Source organism: Physcomitrium patens, chromosome 8, assembly GCF_059467195.1.
Source record: "Physcomitrium patens ecotype Gransden chromosome 8, ASM5946719v1, whole genome shotgun sequence".
NCBI classification, from domain to species: Eukaryota; Viridiplantae; Streptophyta; class Bryopsida; order Funariales; family Funariaceae; genus Physcomitrium; species Physcomitrium patens.
The window spans coordinates 289,816-308,733 of record NC_143417.1 but is presented as its reverse complement, the minus strand read 5'-3'; the positions used below and the strand labels follow the sequence as shown (position 1 = coordinate 308,733).

Sequence of the window (18,918 nt, the reverse complement as noted above, 5' to 3'; positions counted from 1 at the left end):
GTCCTACAAAGTCAACACATATTAGAGGTCCTATAGAACGTCGCCACATAGCCCTTAGTTAGATAGTATATATAGAGACAAGAGTGAAGGCTTCTTCACTCTTGTCAACTCCTTTCTTACTTCTAGTCTAGTTTCAAGGGTCTCTAATTTTTTTGTCTTTTGGGAATAGCCATTCTAGTTTCTCTTTCAATATATATACTTGTTTATATATATTTTGTTACCTCTCTTTGAGTGAAGGCTCACTTGTCTGAATTATTTTTTTTATCGAGTTCTTATCCTTGACAGATTGATAAGAGTACACCTATAATATCAGAGCTTTGTCTAATCTTGATTAAGAGTGGATTACCCCTTTTTCTTGATAAGATATAAGCATATTAGAAGTTGCAGATTATCCTCTTTTAAACTGATATTGTCCTTAGTATTTTCTTTGTTCTCAAGTCCTCTCTTCTATTTGTCATAAGCGATATTAGACATCTTCTCTCTTCTAAGTGTTATCATGGCAGAACTTGTTGAAATGAAGAGTGCAATGGCACAAATGCAAGAGCAATTGAGGGAGTTAATGCTTGCGATGCATCAACTCAATTTACCACCACAAGGAGCAACAAGATTGGCAGGAAGTGAAGATATAGAAATGGTTGGAGCTGCTTCAACATCTGCACCAAACCATGTCCTTTCTCCCATGATGGAACGCCCTTCAAATGTTAGAGAACCAAGAATTGCCCTACCCGAGAAGTTTGATGGCACTAGATCCAAGTTTCGAAGATTTATCAATCAAGTACAACTTGTGATTGAATTTAAACCCCAAAGCTATCCAACTCTAGGATCGCAAGTTAGATTCATTGGTATGCTTCTTTCAGGTTCAGCATTATCGTGGTTTTCATCTTTTCTTGAACGATGCAATCCAATATTGGATAATCTAGAGGCTTTTTTGGCGGAGTTTCGATCCATGTATGGAGAACATGATACAATTCGTGTTGCAACTAATAAGATCCATATTTTACGACAAGGCAATCGATCAATAACGTTATATGCTTCACAATTTCGACAACTTGCAACTGATATCAAGTGGGATGATGCTGCACTTATTAGCCAATTTCTCTACGGATTACAATATGAGGTAAAAAAATTAATGCTCAACTTACCTGATCCTCAAACATTGAGTCAAGCAATTGACTTTGTTGTGAAGTGCGACAATCGCCTTTTTGAATTCCGATCTGAGAACCGTACAAGTGGACCTCAACGTTACTATAATTCAATGGCAACACCAACACCTCTTCAACACATACATTCAGAAGTAGAGGATATGCAAATTGATGCAGTATGTTTGAAACCTCTTAATGAGCAAGAAAAGATTCATCATCGTCAAGAAGGATTATATTTATATTGTGGAGAATCAAAGCACATTGCTCAACATTGTCCAAAGAAACAACGCAATCACAAAATGAGGAGTATGGCTATGAAAGAAGACAATATGTCGGAAAATGAGTTTGTCCAGCTACAATAGAGACCGTGCGGCTGGAACCTTGCACAACATCTAGTAAAGGTCCTATTCTCTCCTCAGAGCCCTCTCCTTGTTTTACATTAAATATTATTTTAGGACCTAAACATTACAAAGTCTCTGCCTTGTTAGATTCAGAAGCCTCAGCATATTTTTTAGATGAAGAATTTACTAAAAGATATAGCATATCTTTAGTAAAGAAAACTAAACCTATTCATGTAGAAGTCATAGATGGTCGTCCATTGTCTTTTGGAGATATTACTCACAAAACCCTTCCTATACAAGTAATAATCAATAGTCATAATAGTTTTGTACTATTTAATATCATTAGATCTCTCTCTAATCCAGTCATTTTAGGTTTATCGTGGTTAGAAAAATACAACCCTCAAATAGATTGGATTTCTTGAACTCTTACTTTCTCTAAAAGTATAATTAATAGTGTAGTTAATCAAGTAGAGAGTCATAAGTCCAATTCAATTAAACCCGTATTTATAGGTGCAAAAGCTTTCTTGCATGATGCTATGAAAGAATCACCATATATTATTTATGCCACACCTGTTTCTACTGGTGAAAAGTCTTCAAGTGGCATTTCAAGCAAATATCAAGAATTTCAAAATGTATTCGAAAAAAAGAATGTGGATACACTCTCAGAACATCGTCCCTATGATTGCTCAATTGACCTTCAAGAAGGAGCACAACTGCCATTTGGACTAATCTATAGTTTATCACAAAATGAGTTGGCTGAATTCAAGGAGTATATTGAAGAAAATCTAGCCAAGAATTTCATATGCCATTCTAAATCTCCGGCAGGAGCTCCAATTCTATTTGTGAAGAAAAAAGATGGATCATTGCGGATGTGTGTTGATTATCGAGGACTCAACAAGATTACCATCAAGAACATGTATCCACTATCTTTAATATCTGAACTTCTTGATCAGCTGAATCAAGCTAAGATCTATACAAAAATAGATCTCAATGAGCATACAATGTGGTATGCATCAAAGAAGGAGATGAATGGAAGATTGCGTTTCCAACTAGGTGTGGACATTTTTAATACAACGTCATGCCTTTTGGACTTACAAATGCACCAGCAGGTTTTCAACATCTAATGAATGATGTTTTTTGAGAGTTTTTGGACGATTTTGTGGTGTGTTATCTAGACGACATCTTGATCTATTCTAAGAATCCAGAAGAACATGAACTTCATGTTCGTCGTGTATTATAAAAATTAAGAGATGCAGGACTCTATGCCAAGATAGAAAAGTGTGTATTCCACACTACTCAAGTCGATTTCTTAGGTTACATCATTTCAAATGAACAGATGACAAACTTCATCCAGTAGCCTTTCATTCAAAAAAATTCTCAGCAGCAGAAATCAATTATGAGATCCACGACAAAGAACTTCTTGCAATTGTGGATTCTTTTCAAGAATGGTGTCATTATCTAGAAGGCGCTTCTAGTCCAGTCACCATGTATACAGATCACAAGAACCTCGAATATTTTATGTCAGCACGCATATTAAATCATTGCCAAGCTCGTTGGTGCATGTCTTTATCAAGATTCAAGTTCATCATCACTTATCGGCTAGGAAAACAACAAGATTTGTCTGATGCCTTGTCTAGACATTCTTATCTTACACCAAAAGAAGGAGATGCAACTTTTGAGCAACAAAGAATACTTCTCTTGAAGCCGGAGTAATTTCATCTTCGAGCAATAAAATCAACATTGACTGTTGATTTAACTTTTCTTAAGCAAGTCTAGTTAAGTATGTCTTCAGACCCTCTTGTTCATGATATCAAGAATAATTCTTCTAAATCTCATGATCCCTCTAAATTTGAATTCAAAAACAACCTACTCTATTTTGAAGGACGCTTATATGTTCCAAAAGGAGAAGCACGTTTACGTATTCTTCAAGCTCGTCATGACTTCCCAGCAGCAGGACATTTTAGATATAATAAGACTTTGGAGTTGATATCTAGGGATTTTTGGTGGCCTCGAATGTAGAAGGCAGTTAAAGATTTTGTACAATCATGTGATGTTTGCTCAAGATCGAAAACTCCTCGTCATCAACCTTTTGGACTTCTTTAGCCATTACCCATTCCAGAACAACCATGGTCTTTTGTTTCTATGGACTTCATCATGGATCTTCCAATCTCAGGTTCTTATGACTCTATATTCATGATAGTAGATCGTTTTACCAAAATGGCACATTTTGTACTATGTACAAAATCTATCACAAGTGAAGAAATAGCTAAGCTCTTTCTTGACAATATCTATCGCTATCATGGATTATCCCAGGATATTATATTAGATAGGAGAACTCAATTTGTATCAAGATTTTGGCGGACTCTTTTCAAGATTCTTAAAATGGATATAAAACTATCTTTGACATTCCATCCTCAAACTGATGGACAAATGGAGCGTGTTAATCAAGTTTTGGAGCAATATTTAAGATGTATCATTAATTACCAACAAGATGATTGGACAACTCTTTTGCCATTGGCAGAGTTTGCTTACAATAACACGGTACATTCTTCTACAAAACAAATACCTTTCTTTGCTAATTATGGTTATACTCCACGACTTGATACTTTTGACTTTTCAAAAGTTGATAATCTTGCTACAAAAGATTTGGCAATATATTTATCAGAGCTACATGCAACGATGAAGGCGCAATTAAAAGAGGCTCAAGAACAACAAAAGGTTAATGCGGATGTTTATCGAAAGGAATAACCATCATTCGTCTTAGGTGATAAGATATGGCTACTTCGTCACAATATCAAGACCACTCGTCCTTGTGACAAGTTAAACTATTGAAGGTTAGGACCATTTTCTATTTTTACACAAATCAATCCAGTTGCATATCGTTTACATCTACTAGAGTCAATGAAAATCCATCTAGTATTCTACGTGTCTCTTCTTGAACCATACAAGACAGTGGACATACCAAGAAGACGACAAGCTCCACCTCCTCCTATAGAAATGGACAATAATGAAGAGTTTGAAGTAGAAGAAGTCTTAGATTCAAGGCGGCACCAAAATAAATTAGAATATCTTATCCATTGGCGCGGATATGGTATTAGTGAATGCACATGGGAGCCAATAAAGAATCTTACAAATGAAGCAAAGGCGGTGGAGGCTTTTCATCGATGACATCCATCAAAATCAAGATGAAAATCTTTTTTATAAAAGAAACAACATCTAGGCAAGATAACATTCTACTTTCAATTCTTGTTCATAGCTTCTTTGTAGTAGTGATGCTCAGGAGATGGAGAACCAACAACCAGTGGATTCGACTCAAGAGCCTTCATTTGCTGACCTGTCAGACAAGACATTACGATTGTCACAACCTTCAAGATGACGCAATTGAGATGAAGATCTTCAAGAACGACATGTTCTTCCTCGAATAGATGGCGAGATAGAACGCATTTGGTATCACAATTTGGGAAGGGACTCCCGATGTTTGGTGATTGTACTAGAGGTAGGAACAACTCCTAATGGTGTTCCAAATATTCTATTCGAAGGAAGTTACGAAGGCCTCAACAATGATCAAATAACTGGGTGGTCTTTCCGCCCTGGTATGGGACACTACCGATGGTTGAGAGGCCCTATCAATCATCTTCGAAGAGAACAAAGATCAGAGTATGTGGCAAATACAATTCGTCGCATCATAGATTTTTTCAACATATGATGACCGCTCCTCGTGGAACTCGTTCCTAGAAGGGGGGGTAATGTCACAGACATAATCATGTAAGCTAGTAATTACATATACAAATAGGTAGAAGTAAGTAAAAGTAGGTAAAAGTAAGTTAATTCTATAGTATTTAATATGGAAGCTTCCTGGAACTTCATAGATGTTGCTTTGACTTCATAGATGTCTTTAATTGACTTTTTGGATTAGAAACGTGGTCAACAAATTGGCCATGTGCCACACATGTTGTTAGCTTGAAGATCAAGCTAACTATGTGGTCCACACGTAGAAAAACTTGCCTTGTAAGTCAAGGCATGTGTCCTACAAAGTCAACACATATTGGAGGTCCTATAGAATGTTGCCACATAGCCCCTAGTTAGATAGTATATATAGAGACAAGAGTGAAGGCTTCTTCACTCTTGTCAACTCCTTTCTTGCTTTTAGTCTAATTTCAAGGGTCTCTAGTTTTCTTGTCTTTTGGCAATAGCCATTCCAATTTCTCTTTCAATATATATACTTGTTTATATATATTTTGTTATCTCTCTTTGAGTGAAGGCTCACTTGTCTGAATTATTTTTTTTATCGAGTTCTTGTCCTTGAGAATTACTCCCAATAGAACAACATTTGATTTGGTATATTAAATGTAGCTAATAGCATAGACATTGCATAAACATCCTCGTGGAATGTAAGAGCTGAAATACAAGTTAAAGATAATATATTATAGGATTTACTATGATATAATATAAACTGAAATATTTGAATCTAAAAGTTTGAAGAAGAAATGAACGGCCATTCCTTTTTTCTTGGCAAAGTATTCTTTTACTGGTAGAAAACTGTAATCTATGTTGGTATAGAGGTGTGGTGGAGCAATTTTAGATACAAGCATAGCTAGGAAAAAGATCATTCAACTAACAATCCTTTTTAATGGGGTCTGGACTGAATAGGAGATATTTGCCACCCTTAATAATCAACCAAGCTGAAAATGACTATTTTTAGCCACCTTCTTCTTGTAGGACCTCATAAAATCTATCCTTTAGATTCTACTAAGGCAAAGGAAGATAATCTCATCAAAAAAAATAATAGGTTCTAACTCTAGCAAAGAACTCTCTTTAGCTATAGATGATCTTTTTGATGAAGTAGACAAAGGCGTACACAAATAACACATTGGGCTTTCTATTCCAATACAAACTCACAGCCTCTCTCTTTTTCAAATAAGGACATCCTCAAATAAACAAAGACATTTGAAATAATTTCAATGGATATGGCTAATAATCTACAATAAATACAACCAAAAATAGACAACAACCTACATCAGATCCAACTTAACAAAGAATAGATGGAAAGACCAATCAAAGAGATTTTAATTAAGATGGAATATAAACAACTGAAAAAATATCTTAACTCATCCCAAATGATTCAATACCAACAACAAATTAACAAAGATAGATAAAGATGGTTTAATGTAGTGTCATATAAATTAGACAATTTCATCCATCTAATAGACACAGTTTGGGCAATCCCTTATTTTAAAACAACATCATTGACCTAGTCATTTATATAACAAAAATTCAATACATGTATAGATTCAACTATCAAAGATAGATGGTAGATGGGCATCAAACTTTGATTTAGGACCAAGACACCTGACATGACGATACAAACAAATACAACATAAGAATAATAATAAAAACTAAGATAAATTCACATCTAATTATTATAAGTATATTAATAATAATTAGAAGTAATAAAGACAAGTATTTAATGGATCTAAAAATCTAGGAATAACATGCCCAAAATGCTGTACATGACATCCAATCATTTCCAATATGTGCCCCTAGCCCTGCAAACTAATGGACAATCCCAAGTACACATGGATGGGACATACCAAATTCTTCATAACAAATACTACATGGCTTTTGGAGCATCAATAATATTTTGAAAAGGATTTAGAATTCTCCATGTCTCAGTTGGTATCACTTACCACTGAAGAATTTTATGCACTGACTTCTCTTCATTCCTAGCTTACATGGTTTGAAGGTGTTTTGGTATGTAAGGTAAGTCAAGTGTTGGAAGGACTTATAACTCTTCAAAATCATTCCAACAATCACATTAGTATTATATTGGAGTACCTTTGGAATCCTAAACCTTAGATGATTCTTTGATCCATCATGAAAACTTGGATATGGAGGTCTTGTTACATATATTGGAGAGTGTTGTAGAAAAATTTTAAAATATATCTAATAATGTCATTTAAAAAGTTTAAAAAGATTTTTTTAGGTATCTATAGCCACTACAAAGGTTTCAAAATAAAAATTAAAAATTTATAGTGAACATTATTTTTGGAGTGACTCACATGATAGAATATTCATCAAAAGAATTCATTCAAGAATGGCATAGTCATTGTATTAGGATTGGGTCAATAAAGATGACTCTTAGGTTTGTTACATTACAATGTATTTTTGCCCTTGTGTGGTCGTTGGCACATACAAAATGCACACATGTGCTCAAACAAGATCTTTGGAATGTAGCTCAAGGACACTTGGAATGAATTGAGATGAGATCAAAGTATGTAAGCAAACTATTTATGAGCACATAGGAGGTTGGTATTTACAATTTTGTACCATATCCTTGAGAAATTTCACAAGCACTAGAACAAAAGGCTTGAAAATGCATGATCACATGTATCTAATGTTGTGGAACTTTAATATGTAGAAGAAAGTTGTAGCATTACTAATGAATAAACAACCATAAAAAATAAGTTTGTAGACTTCCAATGAGATGTAATGTGACTTGAAAGTAGGATTGTATCATTGAGATGTATAAACTTCAGATTTCTCAATTTTAATTTTTTTTAATATACTTATTTTTTTTTATTTTGTTGTAATTATAGCAAGAAGATAAATTTCACTATTTGGCGAATACATAGCTTTTGAAGAATTGTTCTACAAGTTTTAGAGATATTTGGATCAATATTGGAATTGGATTATTATTCTACAAGTAGTCTTGGTAATTCATGAGTCTTTTTTTAGAATGGCATGATAATATTGATTAGAAAAGAAAAGAAGAAACCTAATAAAACATAAAAAGTAAAAGAAGTTTTAAATTTATTTTTGGAGATTTTAGTTTACTACATTTAAGAAATATTGGAAATCATGTATGTATGTTTGCATAAATATCAAGAAAATGCTTTCAAAAACCTGTAGAATTCTTGTAGCTAAGTCTTTTTAAATCTTATAAAATATTGTGACAAGTTTCTAAGTAGAATCTATAGATATAAGTGCAATATTGAATATCTCTCAAGGATTAGTTTTTTTGTATATTATATATTTTATGGATATGAGAATAATTAGAATTAAAAGAATTGATGTTAAACATGAGTTGAAATATGATTTGGTGTGGGACTTTGATAATATCTTTTCAAATGTGTAACATGTATTTGAGAATAAATGTTTGAGCTTAATCATAATATTGTTATTGGAATTCTTTTTGCCAAGTGGAGTTTAGTGGATTTGTGATAGATTATTGTTACTTAGAGAATATATTTTTTGAATTGTGAGACTAAGAAAATAGATTTTTAAAATAAATGAATAAATAAATAATTTTATTACTGTACTTTCTGTTTGTGAAAAATAAGATATGTATATATATATATATATATATATATATACATATCTTATTTAATATTCAATATTTAGTATTTAATATATTTAATATTCCAGTCCCATTTTATTGTCTATTTTATATTTTGGAGTCTATAAAAACTTTCAATAGATGAAATATAATTTTAAAAAATTTATGAAAACTTTAAAAGGTTTTGTTCTTTAGAGGACTGGATAAAAACATCACAGGTTTAAAGGTATGGTATGTGTCTTGAGGTTGTTTAGGCATCTCAAAACAATCTTGCAAATTAATGTCATTGTGTGTGAAATGATGTTGCCTTGGGGGCGTGGGAAACCCAAGTGTGAATAGGGTTGTCGGGTCTGTCAACAGAGGCAATATTTGTTCAAAGCATCGGGAAGTGGCGATGGGGTGGAGTGGCCTCGTGGATTTAGGGTTGCTGTTCTGGTCTATGGTGTAGTGTTAGACACCGTCGTTTACTTGAGCTCGGATTTGATTTGAGGATTGGATTGAGGAGGGTGTTTCTCTCGTTCTCCGCGTCCTCCGATCAAGTCAGGGAGTATGGATGGAGCAATGCGCTGCCATGGAGATGGCAGCACGGACATGCACAAGTATGAAGACTCGTCTTCCCAGCCTACTTTGTGTTTTTTCTCAGGCACTCGTAACTTTGCAACGCTGTGCTGGAGTGATCACATGTCTGAGTAGAATCGGGATGTTGTTTGTTAGTGTCGATGAACTGGGTTTGGTTGCGGGATGCATTTGACTGAACAGGGCTGCAAGGGCTGGCAAGTGGGAGACGCTGAGAGCGCTACTTGAGGTCCTTAATTCATAACGACAAGTATTTATGAAGTTTCTGCTCAAGCTTCTGTTCACCCGTTTGTAAAACCGTGGGGTTTCTCCCTCAAATGACAATATGACGGTAGCTGGAGAAGAAAATAATTTGTTGTGTGGTGGGTTTCTTGATGAATATAGTCTGCTTAGCGCTCATGTTTTATGAGTCATTGTAGGGCAGGCTTTTGGAGATCCAAACGTCAGAGACAAGAAGTCGAAGACCCCAATTCATGAGGTGCACTCACCATTTTTAAACACTGCAACTGTTTCTTAATTCCGGCTTCTGTTCGAAATTGAGGTTGCAGAGAAATCATCAGGAGCTGTATAGGCTGGTATCCTTTCATGTAACTACATGCATGTCAAAAAAGAATCGAATTAATGGACAGAATATACATTCATCTCTTGGGAAGAGCAATGACCGAAGAGATATTGATGATAACAGAAGCTTCGCATTGGCTCCCGAAATCCTTCACAGTACCTTTGCTAGCACAAATTAACAGCGAGAACTTATTTTTGTTTCTTGGCGTGTCTCGGAATTCTACTTCAACTACCCAATATAACTGTGGGCGAATTGTTTACTCTTAGCGGTTGACTCTTATTTTTCCTCTTTTTGGCATTTCATCCTTATCGTGGATAGGCGTTGGTGTATTCAGGCATGTGCACAGGGCCATGAAGCATGTGTGAAGTTGTTATTGGATTATGGAGCACTGAGTTCAGCACATAAAACAAATGGTTTCACTCCACTACATTATGCTGCAGCTGGTGGTCACGTATCTATTGTTCGCCTTCTGATATCTAGGTTAGTGAGATACATCGCGATTTACAAGCATGCTCTCAATTACAAGTGCCTTCACTAACTTTCATCTGTCGCAAATTGCTTGCTGTGCCCCACCCTTTTGATAACAAATCCAGCGTGGTATTAGCGAGTTTTCTCATTTAGCTGCTGAGAAATTATTGAACATGAAGTACTCCCTCGCATTGGGGTTTTGTAACTGGCAGAGGTGCGGCAGTTGATGGGGGAGATCACAAAGGAGAGCGACCAATAGATGTAGCTGCTCGGGCTGGATTCGTGAGCGTTGTGGAATCCCTCCTTGAATACGGAGCTGACGCAAACTCTCGAACAAATAATGGCCGCAGCTGGTATGCCCATGTTATCGACTGTGTTATCATAATTGGAATTACCTATGCATTTAGCAATCCTCATATGTTTAACGCCAGGCAGCAGTAGGTCTTTACCATTTTTCTGGATTCAACCTGGTTGTTGTTCGATCCATCTCTCCACTCGAGCTCTGAGATATGAGCTGTCACTCTATCAGGTTCTCACGAGTAGGTTATTACAGGTGCTGCCATGCACGATTGATCTGACATTGTACGACGGAATGATAGACCACATGTTTAAGGCTACAATCTTATCTCTACTTTGGGATTGTTTGTTGAAGTTGGACCTGTTTGCTATTGTTTCGGTATTTGATTGAGTAGCTTCCTTAGATTTGTGCTTACAAATTAACATGGGCTTGTAGTATGCATACCGCCGCGTTACACGGTCACATTGAAGTGCTAAGAGTTTTACTGGATGCTGGGGGAAATCCATCTGTAATGGATAATGGTGGTGGGCAACCCATACACGAAGCAGCAAGAGGGGGCCACGTGGGTTGTCTGGAATTACTGTATTCAAGGGGTGCAGACCTAAGTGCTCGTGACGCTAGTGGATGCACTCCTCTTCATTGTGCTGCATCAGCTGGACATGTGACGGCAGCTTGTTGGCTTGCTGAGGTGTTTCTTGGATCAATTGCACCCCATTCTGTTCAAAGATTTGGGAACAGTTAGCTTGTCTTTCTAAACATCCTGATTGGGTCGAGGAATAGAGTTTAGCTCAGATGTTACTGTGTTAAACATTTTATAATTTTTTGAAGTGTTCTGAACTCCGTGTTCACATGTGGCTCTGCTGGCTGCACAGAAGGGTGTTGACGTGGAAGCGAAAGATTGCAAGGGTTCAACTGCCCTATATTGGGCCGCTAGCAGGGGACAGTTAGAGATGGTACTATTTTTGATTAAGGTGGTAAAAGCCAACCCGTCAGCTGCAAATATGTACCGTTCAACTCTCCACGTTGCAGCAGGTTATGTCGCGGCTTCTATTCACTTTTCTTCAAGCTTATCTAGAGTCTTCTCTTATTGAAATTTTTGATAAAAATGAAGGCTGTCTTGCTGACAATTTACAGTGCTGAATATACCTTGTTATTAGAAAGAAATGAACTTCCGCAGACCTTACTCTCTCAGATCTTCACCAGCTTAAATACCGTGTCGTTCTTTTAGGGTTAAGCTCTAGTCCGATCTAGTGCAAAATCATATTGACGCGACTCTGTGTGGGTTGTTACAGGATGGGGACATGCAGAAATATGTAAACTCCTCCTCAAAGCTGGGGCGGATGTGAATGCCAGAGACAGAGATGGCCTGACCGCGGTTGATGTTGCCAGAAATTCCAATCACTTTCCTGAGCTAGCGGAGGTATTTTCAACATAAATATAACGGGAGTACTTTCTATACCAACCGTTACCATGGAAATACATTGTATGGATAATAACATTACACTCAGTGGCCAACTAGAGCTTAACGCTAAAATAAGTACTTAGAGAATTTGGTGATTAACTACCCTGTACGGCCTCAGCTTTTGATTCGATACAGCCGCTAATGAAATAGCCGAAATTATCCATGTCTGTTTGAGGCTCTGTTTGAGGCTCTGTTTGAGGTGCTCCTAATCCCACCACAGCTTTTGCTATTGCCACCAAACCTTGATCTCACAAGGTTTTTTTTGTTCAGTATTATTGAACCAGTTCAATCAACAATTAGTTTGCTACAATCCTACTTTTAAGTCGCATTACATTTCATTGGAAGTCTACAAACTTGTTTTTTATGGTTGTTTATTCATTAGTAATGCTCCAACTCTCTTCTACATATTAAAGTTCCACAACATTAGATACATGTGATCATGCATTTTCAAGCCTTTTGTTCTAGTGCTTGTGAAATTTCTCAAGGATATGGTACAAAATTGTAAATCCCAACCTCCTATGTGCTCATAAATAGTTTGCTTACATACTTTGATCTCATCTCAACTCATTCCAAGTGTCCTTGAGCTACATTCCAAAGATCTTGTTTGAGCACATGTGTGCATTTTGTATGTGCCAATGACCACACAAGGGCAAAACTACTTTGTAATGTAACAAACCTAAGAGTTATCTTTATTGATCCAATCCTAATACAATGACTATGCCATTCTTGGATGAATTCTTTTGATGAACATTCTATCATGTGAGTCACTCCAAAAATAATGTTCACTATAAATTTTTAATTGTTATTTTGAAACCTTTATAGTAGCCATGCCATTTTTGGATGAATTCTTTTGATGAACATTCCATCATTTGACTTACTTCAAAAATAATGTAAACTATAAATTTCTAATTGTTATTTTGAAACCTTCGTAGTGGCTATAGATACCTAAACAAATCTTTTTAAACTTTTCAAATGACATTGTTGGATAAATTTTAAAATTTTTCTACAACACTCTCCAATATATGTAACAAGACCTCCATATCCAAGTTTTCATGATGGGTCAAAGAATCATCTAAGGTTTAGGATCCCAAAGGTACTCCAATACAACACTAATGTGGTTGTTGGAATGATTTTGAAGAGTTATAAGTCCTTCCAACACTTGACTTGCCTTGCATACCAAAACACCTTCAAACCATGCAAACCAGGAATGAAGAGAAGTCACTGCACAAAATTCTTCAGTGGTAAGTGATACCAACTGAGACATGGAGAATTCTAAATCCTTTCTAAAATACTATTGATGTTATGAGGAATTTGGTATGTCCCATCCCTATGTGCTTGGGATTGTCCACTAGTTTGTAGGGCTAGGGGCACATACTGGAGATGGTTGGGTGTCATAGAGAGCCATCCAATCCATTTGTTCACAAGAGCAATGCTGAGAGGCAAAGTGAGGTGTGCCTCATGAAATCCCAGAAAAGCAAAAGATATTTTGGGCAGCTTTTTTAAGTATGCAAAGTATTCCCTGGTTAAGGTTCTGGTCAAGGAGACCGCAACGATAACAAGGGCAATGCTTAAAGGATGAGGCGTAAACATGGAAGTTAATCATTGTACTTAATTTCATATTGTTTGAGTAGTTCCGTTGTCGGGATTCGAATCCGGGTCGCTTGGATGAGAGCCGAGTATCCTAATCGTGAAATCTCGACCGGAGTTAAAAACAAGTACCAAAGTGCATTACAAAAGTGCCTTGATACGTGTAGCGCTACCATTGGTCTTCGTTGGCATGTGCCATTCCTGAGATTTAGATCCATTGCATGCCTATTCTTATATCTTTAAGTTAAGATTGATAAATTGGTACTAATTGAAAACGGTCTCACCTTAGATTTTATTAGTATTCTTACACTATAGATATTTGTGTTATCATCTTGAGTATCTTCGTCCTAGGTCGAAGTACTAACGTCTGTCTGCCATCCATCTTTGAAAGTTGGCGTTATGCAAGTCCTGACCTATGTCTGCATAAATTTCTAGGGCAGTAATGCTGCCTCAGAACGATAGGTTGCTTCGGGCTGAGTCTACTAGGTGGATGAGATCTTCTCGTCCATATGGCATTGCATCTCGGTCCAAATTGTATCAAAGAGCCATAATCTTTCATCTCCAGTCATGGTTTGCGAGGTATATGATAACACACCACATTTAGCTACCATTGTTCGAATGATTCTGACATGGTGGTGGTTACCTCGTGGTAGCAGTTGTAGTCGATCGTTAATGGATTTGATTTCCTCTGAAGGTAGGACAATATAGACTTTACAAAACCACTCTCTTCCGTCTGTTTTTTGTATATGGTATATGGTATCAATACTTGAGGTTGTGAGTGTTATCCACTCGCCTGTTTTCAGAGGAATTTGAGAAGGAGGGTCCCAAGGAATAGTCTGTTTAAGTTTTGCCCATTGTATGGTTGTTGTGCGTGAGCTTGTAGCTAACTTGATGAAGTTTTCCGTGTGTCACCATCCTGTTGGCTGAAATACCACATCTTTAATCTAAAAAACACCTCTCTTCGCCCATGTATAAAATCTAGAATATGCTTCGATGCTAAAGAGGGTGCTAAAAGCTTGTCGAATCAATGTATAGCAGCTGTCTAAGGACCTCCGTTGGGTGCGCCGGAGCAATCTGTTCTAGGCTAGATTTTGTTGAATTCCAAGATTGAAACATTGCTCGCCAGCGCGGGGTGGATCTTGCAAGCACTGTTTGGCTTGCGTTGATCCAATGTATGTGTCTGGGCCAACTTCCTGCCCCAGTGGATTTTGTACTTCTTAGATTATGTCTCGCAAAGACTTTCCACTGTTCGTATCCTGATTGAAGACTCCGAATTACTAATTTTATCATTAGCGCATGGATCTGAAGTTTGGGATCTAGTATTTTAATCCCTCTCAAGGCTATTGTTTGAATCAAGAGTATCCAGCTTAGCTTTGCCCTCGTTTTCTTATCCAGCTTGGCTCCCCAGATGAAGTTCAGTGTGAGTGTTCTAATTGTTTTGAAGGTAGTTTTTAAGGTTGCTGAACAAGAGCATAGAAACCAAATTATGGCTAATATTGTTTGATTTGCAATCATGAACCTTCCGACCAGGGATAGATTTTTTGATTCCCAAACTGAGAGGCCTGCAGTCAAGCTTTGGATCACTTTATTAGCGATGACTTCTACCAGTGCTAAGGCCCTAATTGAGAATCCAAGGTATTTGGTGGTAGAGCCAGGTGGTAACCAGTTAAGACCCAGATCTAGTAGCCACTACAACGAGCAGGGTTGTCTTGATGACCAGATTCCATATGATTTACTCCAGTTTATTTTAGCGCCATTCCCTTTGGAGTAGATATTCAGTATTTCCATGGCAATATCTATATTATGCTCTGTTCAGTGGATGTAGAGTACCAAGTCATCAGCATACATTTGGTTTGTTGTTGTTTTACCATCAGGTAGAGTGAATCCTACCAAGGATCGATCAGGATCCGAGAGTATGTGCCCTAACACATCTCCAACAAGAAGGTATAGATAGGGTGCCAACGGGCACCCTTGTCTCACAGAACGTTGGAGAGAAAACTGCTCCCTAGGTACCCCGTTTAGCATAGTTCTAGCAGAGGCCTCAGAGTATAATGTCATAACTAGTTCGACCCAGTCCATGGGAAATTCCATGTGTAACATGGTTTCTTTCAAGAAATTCCAACTTATCCTATCATAGGCTTTTTCAAAGTCTAGGAGCAGGAGGAGGAGATCTTGGTTGCTTTCTAAAGCCCAGTCTATTGAGGATTGGGCCATAAAGATGTCGAAGATGCAGCGTCCCGGTACAAATGCAGTCTGAGAGCTTCGTATCCAGATAGGGAGATAGGGAATCATTCTATTAGCTATCAGATTGGCCTTTACTATGTCGTCTCACGTGTAGAGTCGAATGTAAAAGGAGTCAACATAACGTTGCATCTCCTCTTGGTTGGTGAGTGATCTTTCGTCGTCTATGAGTTCACTAATCAAGGTCGGTTTCTTATATCCCGTATGGAATTCGAAAAATTCCCAGTTGCATTGATCACCAATGCGTGTCCATTCAGACATATGTACAGACATATGCTCGAATCCAATTTTTGTCTGAGTTCAGTGCCATAGCCCGAGTCCATTCTGCCAGCAACAATGTCTTTTCGTTTTCATCATCCAATAGATGCCTATTGAAGGCTGGTGGGTTTTGTGTTCTAAAATGTTGCTGATGAATTTTTAAGACTACAGGTGCATGGTCTGAGACGTGAGTAAGGGAAGGCCAGATAGAAGTCTGCCCTCCAAGTTGGATAAGAGTATGGTTTAAGTAAAATCTATCTAAGCGGGAACAGATCATTCCTGGGGCATAACGTCTATTATCCCAGGAGAACTTCTTCGTGGATAGTTTCCTAAATTCGTCCGCTCTAAAACTATCCTGAAGGCCTAGGTGTACCTGTAAGTCTCCCCAGGCTACTTGTTCTCTTTGGCCACGGCCAATGGTGTCTTGCCCTCCCTGTTTATCATCTAATTGATCTATCATATTGAAGTCTCCGCCTAGGATCCAGTGGGCTTCAGGCAGTGGATAGTGTCGTATTTTAGTCCATAACCTTGATCGAGATCCAGTACAGTTAAATGCATAAATATTTATAATCCCGATTATCAGAAAGGGTGTCCATTGGAGGGTAACGTACTGAACCCTTCCTTTCATTATGACCCCATGTTCGCAGATGAGGCTTGCTATTTTTTCTGGTAATAGTATCCCCGTGCCCCCCTTAAAGCTATCTTTATCAGCGCAATAGGTTGCCTCATTCCAAAGAGAGACGCCTCTTGCAAATTCAATCTGTTTTGTGTGCCTCTTCCCTTCTTCTAGTGATAACTTGTGCTCTTGAACCAGAATTATTTCTGGTTTGGGTTGAGATTTCTGGAAAAAATCTCGTATCTCACGTCGCTTACGGACTCCAATGATGTCGCGTCCTAGTCCTTGTACGTTTAGCGACGTGAGAGTAAGGTGGTTATTCATCTATCACGTCCGGCTGTGGGGTTGCGGACTTCCCTTCTATATCATCTTTATGATTCAGTACAGTAGTATTGTGCTGCTGTGTCGTTGTAACCCCTGGAAAACTATAGCCCATGAAGGCTGGTAGCTCGTTTGAATCTAAGTCTCAAGCTTGTGTTCTGTCCTGTGTGAATCGCCTGAGGTCATCCTGTATGGTCATGGGGAGTACTTCCCACTGTTGCCTGGTGCTGTTACGCGGTGCACAGACTTCCTCATCGTATTTGATTAAAGCTGTGATTGTGCATAAAGGTGGGTGTGTGGTTGATTTTGACCATGTGAAGAGCCAGCACGCGTCCTCCCACACCTGGAGTGGGTTGACATGTTTGTGTTTCAACACGACTTGTCCTCGTACATGAAGCATGGTCTCAATGACGACATGAGTACGAGCCGATAATTGGGTCCATTCCTTTTCCCCTTGTACATGTGTCAGTGAGAGTATGTTTTCCGGTTTCTTTTGGGTGACCTCGGTCTCGATGAGTACCTCTAGGAGGTTTTTGTTCTCTCTGTAGAATCCCGTGACTATTACTGCAGAAGCTGTGGTTTCCAAGATCTGGCTTGGTGATAGTGCTCTCCAAAAGTTTTTGTGTAGATCTGGTGTTCTGTATCCATATGTCCCTGCCTGGAGTGAATCTGTAGAGGTTTGGCTGCTCTGCTGATCCCGTTTCGGTTGCCAAACGAAAGTAGGCTGTTTAGTGTTCGGTCCCTTGTGTGGGTTTGTATGTGGGGTTGGTGTCGGGTTCCCATCTACAACCCTTGTTGTGTTTGTATTCTGTGTCTTGCCATTGCTACGTTGTGTGCATTTTGTGTGCTGTCTTTCGGTTGCTGGTCGTCGTGCTACTTGGCATTTTTGTACCAAGTGGTCAAACGATCGACATCTACTACATTATGTGGAAAGACCGCTATATTCAAGGGAGTATTCTATTTCTCCCTCATTGTCTAGTCTTGGAATAATTATGGAGTGGGGTAGAGCTTGTACGTTGCTCGTAAGGATGCGTAATCTGGGTCCTGATAGCCTGGTAAGGTATGTGTCTGTATCATCTACAAATAACACTTCGCTAAAATTCTCAAAAGTTTCTCTCAGAAACTCTTGGGTTCGAAGAAATGGAGGTAATTCTCTAACTTGTGCCCAGATTCCAATCTTTAGTCCTGATTTATTGAGCGGGTGATCTGTATTGAAGTACGGACTCCAACTGTAAAACGTTATATCCCCCCCTCTAGAGTACTACCTTATGACGCTAGCGTACTCATCCGACCTTCTTCCTGAGAAAACTGGATTTCGAAGTAGATATTGGGTCGGATAGTTAGTTGATGGAAAGATCTGTGTAGGTTTGCTTTGGCCCACACAGATAGTTTCCTGGCACCGGGTGTGCGCCCCGAGATGTGTCCCAAGACCATGCAGTTGGTGAGCTTTTTCATTTTCTCCTGGTATGTCTGTAACCTATCTGCAGTCATAGTAATACGCACAGGTGGGGGTCGTTCCTTTTCTTGTGTGCTGATGGATCCCACATTGGCTTGTTCTGTTGTCTCTGTGGTTGAGGTCTGTCTAGTACATGGCTCCTCCAGGATGGGTGTGAGTACCTCTTTGGGATTGTCTTTGTTCTGTGATATGGGTATTGTTTCGCTATGAGGGCACGGGTAGTATGTTTGGAGATATCTTGATAAATCTGGGGC

General features: G+C 38.2%; 1 protein-coding gene and 1 long non-coding RNA gene across 4 annotated transcripts in view; one reads left to right on the top strand and one right to left on the bottom strand.

The window, feature by feature from the left end:
• LOC149988406 (uncharacterized) overlaps positions 1-18,918 on the bottom strand; it is an 86,783-nt gene that overhangs the window by 24,337 nt on the left and 43,528 nt on the right. The gene's annotated exons all lie outside the window — the stretch shown is intronic.
• Positions 9,112-12,495, top strand: LOC112285304 (uncharacterized). Of its 3 annotated transcripts, none has more exons than XM_024525991.2 (8): positions 9,217-9,418; positions 9,579-9,624; positions 9,820-9,873; positions 10,292-10,437; positions 10,638-10,778; positions 11,159-11,411; positions 11,599-11,755; positions 12,016-12,495. In XM_024525991.2, exons 1-8 carry the CDS (start codon positions 9,369-9,371, stop codon positions 12,156-12,158), a joined length of 990 nt encoding a protein of 329 aa, XP_024381759.1. In that variant the 5' UTR covers positions 9,217-9,368; the 3' UTR covers positions 12,159-12,495. The 3 variants fall into 3 exon arrangements, with proteins under 3 accessions (XP_024381760.1, XP_024381759.1, XP_024381758.1); XM_024525990.2 differs by having other exon boundaries at positions 11,596-11,755; XM_024525992.3 differs by lacking the exon at positions 9,579-9,624 and having other exon boundaries at positions 9,112-9,418; positions 9,815-9,873; positions 11,596-11,755.

Excerpts from the sequence above, each read along its gene's own strand:
- LOC112285304 (XM_024525990.2), top strand. The coding sequence starts at position 9,369 with ATGGATGGAGCAATGCGCTGCCATGGAGATGGCAGCACGGACATGCAC. Across the intron at positions 9,874-10,291 it reads CGAAGACCCCAATTCATGAG|GCATGTGCACAGGGCCATGA; the intron begins GTGCACTCACCA and ends TGGTGTATTCAG. Across the intron at positions 10,779-11,158 it reads ACAAATAATGGCCGCAGCTG|TATGCATACCGCCGCGTTAC; the intron begins GTATGCCCATGT and ends ATGGGCTTGTAG.